The 11,415-nt window shown below is 41.8% G+C and overlaps 1 protein-coding gene across 1 annotated transcript in view; it reads left to right on the forward strand.

Annotated features, from left to right (window-relative positions):
* Window positions 1-11,415, forward strand: part of LOC106813565 (NADP-dependent malic enzyme-like) — a 38,965-nt gene that overhangs the window by 15,097 nt on the left and 12,453 nt on the right. Inside the window, exons 4-12 of the mRNA XM_014817733.1 lie at window positions 180-255; window positions 524-685; window positions 861-964; window positions 1,277-1,386; window positions 2,190-2,287; window positions 3,816-3,929; window positions 4,557-4,668; window positions 5,076-5,218; window positions 5,833-6,003. Of these exons, the coding sequence (XP_014673219.1) occupies window positions 180-255; window positions 524-685; window positions 861-964; window positions 1,277-1,386; window positions 2,190-2,287; window positions 3,816-3,929; window positions 4,557-4,668; window positions 5,076-5,218; window positions 5,833-6,003 (1,090 nt within the window). The remainder of the gene's footprint in view (window positions 1-179; window positions 256-523; window positions 686-860; window positions 965-1,276; window positions 1,387-2,189; window positions 2,288-3,815; window positions 3,930-4,556; window positions 4,669-5,075; window positions 5,219-5,832; window positions 6,004-11,415) is intronic.

Genomic DNA, 11,415 nt, shown 5'->3' on the forward strand with positions numbered 1-11,415 from the left:
AGAGGGAGAGAGAGAGCCCGAAGGGAAGAGAGAGCAAGAGCGAGAGAGCGAAAGAGTAAGAATGAGAGAGACAATAAGGGTTGCCAGTTTGCCAGTGAGTTTAGCATCAGAACACCTGCCGTCAGGTGAGCGCTGTCGCTCTGCGGCACTTGTATTTCATCTTGACTGTTTTTTCTCAGAGGCCTGTACATTACGATCCACGACGCTGGGCACGTATACGATATTCTTGGCAACTGGCCAGATCAGGAAGTGAAGGTATGATTGATCATAGTTTGAATTCCTGTGGTGGCAAGTCATAAGTCATTAAATTTCAGTAGCTGTTGTTAATTAACACATAAAAAAAAAAAAAATATAATTATATATAATCGTTGGTGTTAAGTAGAAACACGGCTACCTTAAAGATGACCCACGTGCAGCTCGTGCTGAACGATAACAATTGGAGTATAGGAAAAGCGCCAGTAGATGGCACTGTTTGGTAAATTCTGTTTTTAATCTCCATTAGTACGTACCCTAAACATTGCAGGCCATCGTGATTACGGACGGAGAGCGCATCCTAGGTCTTGGTGATCTAGGAGCGTATGGCATGGGGATACCTGTCGGAAAGCTTGCTCTCTACACTGCACTCGGTGGCGTAAAGCCAGAGTACTGCCTGCCTATTTGCGTGGACGTGGGCACAAACAACAGAGTAAGTGTAGTGTGTGCGCGTGCACGGTCCTCTTCCTATGTGCTGACATGGGTTTATCAACATCCTAAACCAATATTTCAGTGTGTAATCTGACGAGCATCTTGTACATGGTCGCTGTGTTAGCCACTAAGCGTTTTTTGTGTTGTTAATCATTCATGTCTTGTATACTCTGCAGACTTTGCTGGATGACAAGTATTACTTCGGCCTGCGACACAAGCGAGTCACCGGTCCAGTATACGATGACCTCATTCAGGAGATCATGGAGGCCATTGTCAAGAGGTGGTTGAATAGAAATGTGCTTCTGTTATCAAACTGCACATACACTCCTAACTGTAACTTGGCAATTTCAACCTGATATGAAGTTTGCTCTGCATTTTAATTCCTACTTTAATTGGTTTGTCTCAGTGTACAGTTTAAATTAGTATGAATAATATCAGAATAAATATTGAAGAAGATGTTTCCATTTCTAATATACATAGGGTGGGATTCCTTGGGTGTAATAGTAGAAAAGTAGCAGGTGAGTGGTAGTACCACTCCAAGTAACATAGGTTCTTAGAAAGAATGAACAATGGGAAATAATTATTCTTCTAGGTTTGGACAGGACACACTGGTTCAGTTTGAAGATTTTGGAAACCACAATGCTTTCCGCTTTAAGGAAAAATATAAGCACCAGTACTGCACATTCAACGATGACATACAAGGTAATAAAAGGTCGTTTGCAGGGTTAAAATTAATTTTACCACCGCGCTAATGACAAGTGCTGTAGTTGCTCGCCTTACTGCTACCACAGTCCCCCCGAAAATATCACTATACCTTCAATAATACAATTTTGTTTGTCTCTTGTGCCCTTCCCATGAATTCAGTGTTGTGTATGTATTCTTCCCTGTCCCACAGCACAATTACTAAAAAAGGTAGGTGACCCAAAAGAAGAAATTGTGTTTGTGCAGGTGAACCCGATCGCATACTATGCCTGTTTGGGTTTTTGTGGTATTAGATACGTGTCTGATACAGTCTGATATATCGCCCCGATTTTAGTGAATGCAGGATAGCATTAAATATTAGTGATTCTATAGTAAGTAGTGAACCGCAAACACACTTTCCTCAACAATTTTCTGCTGTGATGTAATCTGTAGAGTGATCCTTCATGAAGTTGTCATAAAACGTCCCTTGAGGTGACAAGTGCAATTTTTTTCATGCATAATTTGGTGGAAAATTGTGCACTGTATCCTGGCATAGTACTGACGTCAGAGATGTTTACGGCTTTTCTCTTAACGTCGTTTGTTAAGTGCCTTGTCCATATAACAAGTAATACATATAATATAGAAACAACATAGTTCGGTAACGTTATTACTAAAGCTAGAATATTTTATTGAGGCGGGTTTGCATAGCTTTATGATGTTCGGTAATGTTCTCATCAAAGCTAGAATATTTTGTTGAGGCGGGATCGCATAGCTTTAGGATGTTTTATGAAATTCTTACATGTTTGTATGTGTGCTTGTGGCAGGTACCGCCTCTGTAGTCGTCGCTGGAATCTTGGCAGCTAAGAGAATCGTGAATAAGCCGCTGAAGGACAACCTGTATCTGATGCAGGGTGCCGGAGAGGTGTGTATGCACGCGTTGCGCATGCCATTAGTCACATACAGTGTAGCCCCGTTATAACGCGATGGTTAGGGTCCGTGAAATGTCATAGCGAAAAAAGTGGGGTCGCACTAAATCGGGGTTATATATACACGTGGCTATATAAGAGCAAAAAATTAGGTCCAATGACTCATCGCATTATATCCGAATTAGCGTTAAATCAAGGTGCGTAAAATCGGAGTTACACTGTAGTTTGTTTAGAGAATTTTTTATTGAATGTATGTGAACAACATAAATATATATGTATGAGGTGTGTTTGAAATAACTATCTCACTCGCTCCGTCAGTATGTTGTACTCAAAATTTCATCTCCCGTAATGCAACACATTGGCTAGATCTTGAGCATGGTTCCTTTTTGTGTGTTGCTTATGAGCTGAATTTATTCAATCAATATACTGGGATGTTTCAGGATAATATTCCTAAGGTTATAAACTTATATATAGTATTATAGATGGTTATCCATCTATGGAATGGTCCTGTTCACTATTTAAATCGGCTAATTGATTATTCATTAATTATATAGATTTTTAGACCTTACTGTTGTTTGATAGGGCTATTACCTTTAAGGAATATACTGTACTCACTGTTTAAGATGTTTTATGAAATTCTTACATGTTTGTATGTGTGCTTGTGGCAGGTACCGCCTCTGTAGTCGTCGCTGGAATCTTGGCAGCTAAGAGAATCGTGAATAAGCCGCTGAAGGACAACCTGTATCTGATGCAGGGTGCCGGAGAGGTATGTATGCACGCGTTGCGCATGCCATTAGTCACATACAGTGTAGCCCCGTTATAACGCGATGGTTAGGGTCCGTGAAATGTCATAGCGAAAAAAGTGGGGTCGCACTAAATCGGGGTTATATATACACGTGGCTATATAAGAGCAAAAAATTAGGTCCAATGACTCATCGCATTATATCCGAATTAGCGTTAAATCAAGGTGCGTAAAATCGGAGTTACACTGTAGTTTGTTTAGAGAATTTTTTATTGAATGTATGTGAACAACATAAATATATATGTATGAGGTGTGTTTGAAATAACTATCTCACTCGCTCCGTCAGTATGTTGTACTCAAAATTTCATCTCCCGTAATGCAACACATTGGCTAGATCTTGAGCATGGTTCCTTTTTGTGTGTTGCTTATGAGCTGAATTTATTCAATCAATATACTGGGATGTTTCAGGATAATATTCCTAAGGTTATAAACTTATATATAGTATTATAGATGGTTATCCATCTATGGAATGGTCCTGTTCACTATTTAAATCGGCTAATTGATTATTCATTAATTATATAGATTTTTAGACCTTACTGTTGTTTGATAGGGCTATTACCTTTAAGGAATATACTGTACTCACTGTTTACATTGTTTACATCACTGAATATCATAGTAAATACTGTAAAACAAACAATGAGATATCATTGTAATTAATGTGGTTATGTTTGTATCTGTAGTAGTGCGGTGAGTAGGCTGTAAGCCTGTTGTTGTCATTGCAGGCTAACTTGGGCATTGCCACACTATTAGCCATGGCAATGGAAAAGGAGGGTTTGACGCACGAGGAAGCTCTCGAGAGAATCTGGATGGTTGACTCTAAGGGTCTGCTTGTCAAGGTAGGGTATTACACTGTATTATCAGCATTATAAAGCAGGGTGCGAAATTAACGCGAGTCAGGAGTCAAATACTCCCTGATTTACAGGGAGTTCGGTTATCGGATTCCCTGATTTGACATATGCAGGAGTCCGTGTGACTCCCTGAAAATTCTGCTACTAACAAGTTCGTTCCAGAGCACGGCCTCGCGGAATTATCGTATTTTTTCAGCAAATGTCAAAAGAAAATTTGGCAGACGTGCAACCGTATGAATCATCAAAATAAGCAAATGCGTTATTGTTAATATCTTTAGTTTTGAACTTCAGACTGCGGACGCCATCATTTTGCTGCGGACGCCATCATTTTGCTGCGGACTCCCTCTTTTTGAGGGCAGTTCAACGTTCAAAAGTTAATTTTTACCCCTGAGAAAGATATTCATTCATGCATCGATGCACACAGTAGTCCAGTAACAAGCGGCAAGGCACCTCCTTGTTTCAGAATTTCGTTGCAGTTTCCAGAAGCGGGTTATTGGCGATTATTTACGATTCTTCGCAAAGTATGAAAACGCAATTTCCGGCCTCTTTCCAAGCATGGTTTGGCAACTGGCGATCCAGCGAAACTTACATCACATTGCATTTGTGTCCCTCTAGAACCGACCCAAGGGAGGCATCACCCCAGAGAAAGCTCCATTCGCACGGGACCATGAGCCAATCGACATTTTCGGAGATGTGGTGAAGGCGCTAAAGCCCACCTGTCTCATCGGTGAGTAGGAAGCAGAATAATTGGGAGGCGCGTTGATAAGTTAGCTGAGCAATGATTCAATATGTGTGCAGCACGCCCCCTGGTGAGGTGTGAGAGAATTTTGCACAGGTGAATAGTTGGTTGCCAATAGTTGGTTGATGAATAGAGGTTGCCAACAGTGAAACAATAGTTTTTAATGGCATACGACTAGAAAACTCTGTTAAATGATTAAAATATGCATGTTTATTGTTTATGCGTGTACACCGTGTCTTCCCAGGAAATGTGGCGGATGCATATATTGTGTGTGCATCACTGTTACCCATGCGTAGAGAAGGTGAGACAAGCTAACACATGTAACTATCACATCGGGTACACTGCACGCGGTATGATGTACGACCCTTGCGATCTGTCTCGATATACTATGACAGGTGCTGCCGCCATGGCCGGTTCTTTCACCGAGGAAATCCTGAAGGACATGGCTTCATACAATGATCGTCCACTAATCTTCGCACTGAGCAACCCGACCAGTAAGGCCGAGTGCACCGCGGAGGAGGCCTATCACTTCACTGAGGTAATCGAACGACGACTCACTTCACCTCCACTTTAGCATTCTAGTTTGGTCGTAGGACGAGCGTAAGGTTGCTGTGCAGCCGCTGGTCCCACCTTGTAAACCCCTTGCCAAGTCACTGGCTTATGACTTTATTATATTCAAACTGTAGTGATGTCCCGATGATCGATTATAATCGAAAGTTGCAGCAACCGACTAAGCGCTCTATTATAAAAATAAATAATCAATTGTAAAAAAATAAAACCTACACCAAACATAAGCATGTATAATACTGTTACATAGCTTTTAGAATATTGCATTATAAAAATAATGTATTATATGATATATGATATATTTCAATATCTGGTAGCCGTGATCAATAACATTCAACCGATTATCTTCGATCATCGATTGGTTGGGTGCAACAGATGATCGATGATGAAATTACAACCGATTCCCATCACTAATTAACTGCAAGGAGCTACCAACACTTTGAAAGAACATTCGTGCCAAGGAGATGAGCTATGAATCGGCTGGATCATCATGCACGACCTCGTTTGGCATCTCTCAGGGCTCTGCTATACATTTCCTTTCGATGGCCCACTTGACCCCCGCTGACCTTGTTTGACATTTGTCAGGGCCGCGCCGTGTTTGCGTCCGGTAGCCCATTTGATCCCGTCACCTATGGAGACAAGACCTTCTACCCCGGGCAGGGCAACAACGCGTACATCTTTCCGGGCATGGCGCTGGGCGTCATCAGCTGTGGCGTGCGGCACGTGAGGAACCACTACTTCTTGTTCGCATCCGAGGTAAGTTAATTGTTGCGTGTGCGTGTACGTGTCCTGTCCGTACGGTAGATGTTGGTAGCATAGCTTCTCATAGGTGTCGTTACAATGCAAACTTTGTCCATTTCTGTCTCACGTATAACCTGTGGTCCCTCATCTTCCTTCCATTCAGCCATGCAGCCTCCCACATAACTGCAGTGCGGTCTGTCGAAATGCTGGGGCAGTAGCCAAACCCGACAAGTTTGGGCTTGGGTAAAATAAGGTGATGGGGTGTGTAGGTGTGAGTTTGCCGCCAAGAAAAAACCACCCGTGTATATTCATCATGGTGGTGCTGCTTGCGGTTGTGGGTGAATAACGGCAATCAAGATTCACACCTTGCAAGCGAAATAGAACCGCTGTAATGCTTACTATCATCACGGGCTAGGAAGGTCGTGAACGGACTTTCCTTGGTGTACATCAGCTGAGTTAGTGCTTGTGAATAACCAGCCTAGTGCTTGTCCTTATTAGATCGTCTGTAGTATTTCGATGGCACTACTTATTGTCACCAATGTTTATGCATCACACAACAAAACGAATACAAGTCGTGTGCAAAAAGCTTTTACGTATTTTACTTGTCTTAACACGATCTATGTATTGGTATCACAATTTCAAAAGAATGCTTGAAAATGAGCATTAGTGTCTTGCGATTCTTCTGCATTGCAAACTTGGGCCCACCTGGAAAATATTTTGGTTTGCCTACACCCGAGCCTGTTTTTGAAACGTGAGCAGGTTGGTATTTTGTTGGCCAGATAATCATAAATATCTAATATAATTTTTAATATTTTTGTGTGAAAGTTGTATTGATCAAAAGTTCAATCATCAAAGTCTAGTATAAACGGTTTTATAACGCCATCATTTTTCTTTCTGATTATCACTCCTCTAGTGGATTTATACCTCTGATCGAAAAGCTGCTGTTAAACTAATTGTCCACAAGTCAAGCCGAGACTGACTATAATTTATTTGGCAGGCATAGAAAAAATATTGTTGAGAGTATTATAGAAAAATTTTGCTTTTGGCGTGTCGGTTGGGTAAAGGCAAACCAAAAGATTTTTCGACGCCGGGTGAATGCAATTCTAGTCATGGCCTTCACCTCTCAACAGTGGAAAATTCTTCTGTGTGTGTATGCTTACGTCTGTTGTGGGGGAAATGCTGCTGATGCGTTACTGCTGTCTGACGTTTCGCTGTTTGGTGATATCCGTTTAATGTGGCACGTAGGCCGTAGCAGTATTTTTATCCCCCGTTGCTGGATGTCGTGTGCATCGCGTCTCATCGCTCTTGCGAGCCTACGTGTTCAGGGCTAAAGTCTGTTCAACAAGGTTTGTTTACCGTTTTCCTAACGGTATATGTTGAGTTTGTTGGGGGCAAAATTTGCCGAAATGCAACAATTTGAGTTGCCACAAAATGGTTGCCGACACTTGTTACCTCTGCCAAGGGGTTGGCAGGAGGTTATGTTTTCACCGGCGTGTGTTTGTTTGTGTACAGCCTAACTGAAAAAGCTATTGACGGATTGTCATAAAATTTCCAGGATAGGTCAGAAATGGGCTAACATAGAATTGATTAGATTTTGGTGGTGATCCGGATCCAATTAATTAATAAAATTTTCAGGATAAGTCAGAAATGGGGTAACATAGAATTGGTTACATTTTGGTGGTGATCCGGATCCAATTAATTATTTAATTAATTAAATTTTTCACAGTGAGAGAATTGAGCTGCTTTGGCGGAGGTCTGCGCTCTCCGAGTGCTCTAGTTTACATCTAATTTTACAGTATCGATTTCAATTATCGGTTTCTTTCCTATAATCACTCGGGCAATGATACTAAAACCGTTATTCGCCTCAGGCTCGGTGAATCTTGTTGAATAATCCCCTCGACTTCGTCTCGGGGGGTATTATTCAACAAGATTCACCTCGCCTTCGGCGAATAACTGTTAATGATTCACTCCTGGTATTATCTAACGTGCGTGTATTTAGGTATATTATCGGGAGTCCATAATAGAAGATTCTGATTTCTATAGATTTCTATTATAGACTCTTGATATTATCTAACGTGTGTGTGTTTAGGTACTATCTAGCTTCGTCTGTGTCTCAGTCCGGTCTGTCTAATTACCGAAAGGCACCGTAAGGCACCGCAAGGCACCGGAAGGCACCGGAAGGCGCTATGAGAACATCAAATTCCACTAGAAGAAGCAGTCCGAAGCTGAAATGTCAAAAAAAATTCCACCAAAATGCCCTAAAAATGACTGAACTCGGCCCGAAATGAAGTACACAAATAATTAATTCGCAGCCAATGTTTACATGTCACAGCGCCATCTCTTGGATGTTTTATAAGTAAATATGGGGGATTTTCAATAAAATAATGCGTTTTTAATGTATTTACCACGATTTACGTATAGAAACTATATTATGTTATTTTTGCTGATTTCTCCGTATCTTTCCTTGAATTTTTCATTGTCTTTCAATCACTTTCGGTAGATTTTTCTGCGTTTCTGTGCCTTTTGGTAATTTGCTGTCTAAACACTAAAAGGCGCAAAAGGCAGGGTAAAAAATTCCGAAATGCCTCATAACACACCAAAAATACACCGAAAAACACTAAGCGACACCGAAATCAATTCCAAATGCAACAATAAAGAACACTGAATGCCACAATAAGGCTAAAAAAGCTCACCGAAATGCAAGATAATGAGTAGAAATTATTTACAGACAATGCTCTCCTAGCTGCTCCGAGTTTAATCGCCGCAGTGCAAACCACAGTTAATAAATTCTAGTTATGTGTGTTCCTCTCCCCGCGTGTACTTCACGAAGTAGCCTGCCATCATTATGATGCGAGTAGCGGCAAATATCGGTATGCAGGCGCGTGACAGCATGCAGCTATATAGTTACTGGTTTTGCGCGGCTCTATCGATTTTTAAGATGTTGTCAGTGGCCTTGCGGTATTTTTTCTCTTGCCTTCCGCTGCCTTTCGATATTTAGACAGCATATTGAAATTACCGAAAGGCAGAAAAAACAACCGAAAGGCTCCAAAAAGTGGTGAAAATATATAAGGCAAGGTGCAGAGAAATCAGTAAAAATAAGATATAGTTGCATAAAGCGTGATAAATACATTACAGCTAGACTCTTCCAACAAAGGCGACAGAGAAAGAGAGAGGGGGAGAGAGAGTGGGAGAGAGAGAGGGGGAGGGGGGAGGGGGGAGTAGAGAGAGCGCGCGCTCAGCACTAAATTGTGAGTTATCTAATGAGTGATTTTTATGATGTTGTCAGTGGCCTTTCGGTATTTTTTCTCCTGCCTTCCGCTGCCTTTCGGTATTTAGACAGCATATTGAAAATTACCGAAAGGCAGACAAAACTACCGAAAGGCACCAAAAAGTGGTGAAAATATACAAGGGAAGGTGCAGAGAAATCAGTAAGAATAAGATATAGTTGCGTAAAACGTGATAAATACATTACAGCTAGACTCTTCCAACAAAGGCGACAGAGAAAGAGAGAGGGAGAGCGAGAGAATGGGAGAGAGAGTGGGAGAGAGAGAGAGAGAGAGAGAGGGGGGAGGGAGGGAGTAAAGAAAGCGCGCGCTCTGTACTAAATTGTGAGTTATCTAATGAGTGATTTTTATGATGTTGTCAGTGGCCTTTCGGTATTTTTTCTCCTGCCTTCCGCTGCCTTTCGGTATTTAGACAGCATATTGAAAATTACCGAAAGGCAGACAAAACTACCGAAAGGCACCAAAAAGTGGTGAAAATATACAAGGGAAGGTGCAGAGAAATCAGTAAGAATAAGATATAGTTGCGTAAAGCGTGATAAATACATTACAGCTAGACTCTTCCAACAAAGGCGACAGAGAAAGAGAGAGGGGGAGCGAGAGAATGGGAGAGAGAGTGGGAGAGAGAGAGAGAGAGAGAGAGAGAGAGAGAGAGAGGAGAGGGAGGGAGGGAGAGAGAGAGCGCGCGCTCAGCACTAAATTGTGAGTTATCTAAGATGAGTGGATTTTATGATGTTTGTCATGGCCTTTCGGTATTTTTTCTCTGCTTTCTGGTCATTTAGAGCAGCATATTTGAAAATTTACCGAAAGGCAGGTAAAAACTACGACCAAGGCTCACCAAAAAAGTGGTGAAAATATAACAGGCAAAGGCGTGCAGAGAGGAAATCCAGTAAAAATAAGATTTATAGTTGTCGTAAAGCATGGAATAAATACAATTCACAGCTAGGACTTTTCCAAACAAAAGGGCGAACAGGGCAAGAGAGATGGGGAGCGACTGCGACCATGGGCCAGACAGTTAGTGTGTGTGTGTGTGTGGTGTGTGTGTGGAGAGGAAGAGATGTGTGTTGCTGTGTGAGAGGAGAGAGAGAGAGCACGCAGCCACTAAATTGTGGCAGTTATCAGACTCTTAGGACTGGATTGATGACGTCCAAAACTTGTCTGCATCAAGTCTAGTGAGAATATCATCGTCGCCGTAGAATCCGCAATATGCATCAGTTTTCAGCTACCTGATCATGAATCACGCTGTGACGTCAGCTGGCAATCCGAGGGTATCATTGAAGCATGCATGTTGAGCTCAGTCCTACACAATCAGACTTCAAGCGTTATTTATAGTCTTTGCATAAGATTTAGGAAGTGTGCAATTGCAGCTAGTCAGGTCTAATTTTATCGAATGCATGACGTAAGCATGCTAGATGTTATCGTGCTTATTACAACATAATCCTCCTCAGCAACCGCTACTGTGTTTGGCACCGGCGGTAAAGCTCGCAGTCAAAGACCAGTAGCGCTAGCTGCTTCACGCGCGTGCATACCGATTATTTTGCCGTTACTCGCAGATTATTAGGAGAGTAGGCGCATGCGACGAACGCGGTCATAATGCATGGCAGGCGACTACGGTGAAGTACACGCGCGGGAGAGGAACACACCATAACTTAGTTTATTACACTGTCGTTTGCACTGCGCGATTACAACTCAGAGCAGGAGAGCATTGGCTGTAAATTTAATTTTCTACTCATTATCTGGCATTTCTACGGCTTGATGTAGCTATAAATTTTTCAGCTTCTTTTGTTGACAGTTGCTACGTGGATATATCGCTGTGTAAGGTGCAGCTTCATATTAGCTGGTGATATGTCTGCCTTTCTCCACGAGATTGTATATTATCTCGTCGATTGGGGTGTTTCGGCCTACATGCGCAAGATCGTTTCGCAGAAGACATTATTCATCTCTCCTTTTTATGCATGCACACATATTTTATTACACAATATACTTGCATTTCGTACGCTTAATTAAGATAAAGATCGCTCGCCGCGGGACGTGACGCCACGCTGTCATTTCGCGAAGAATGCATATCACATGCATGTGGTTACAACTGCCTATTCTAGATCTAATCTAGTATAACTCTATCTATCTTTATCTATCTATCTATCTA

The sequence above is a fragment of the Priapulus caudatus genome, unplaced genomic scaffold (genome assembly GCF_000485595.1).
Source record: "Priapulus caudatus unplaced genomic scaffold, Priapulus_caudatus-5.0.1 Scaffold792, whole genome shotgun sequence".
Taxonomy (NCBI): domain Eukaryota; kingdom Metazoa; phylum Priapulida; class Priapulimorpha; order Priapulimorphida; family Priapulidae; genus Priapulus; species Priapulus caudatus.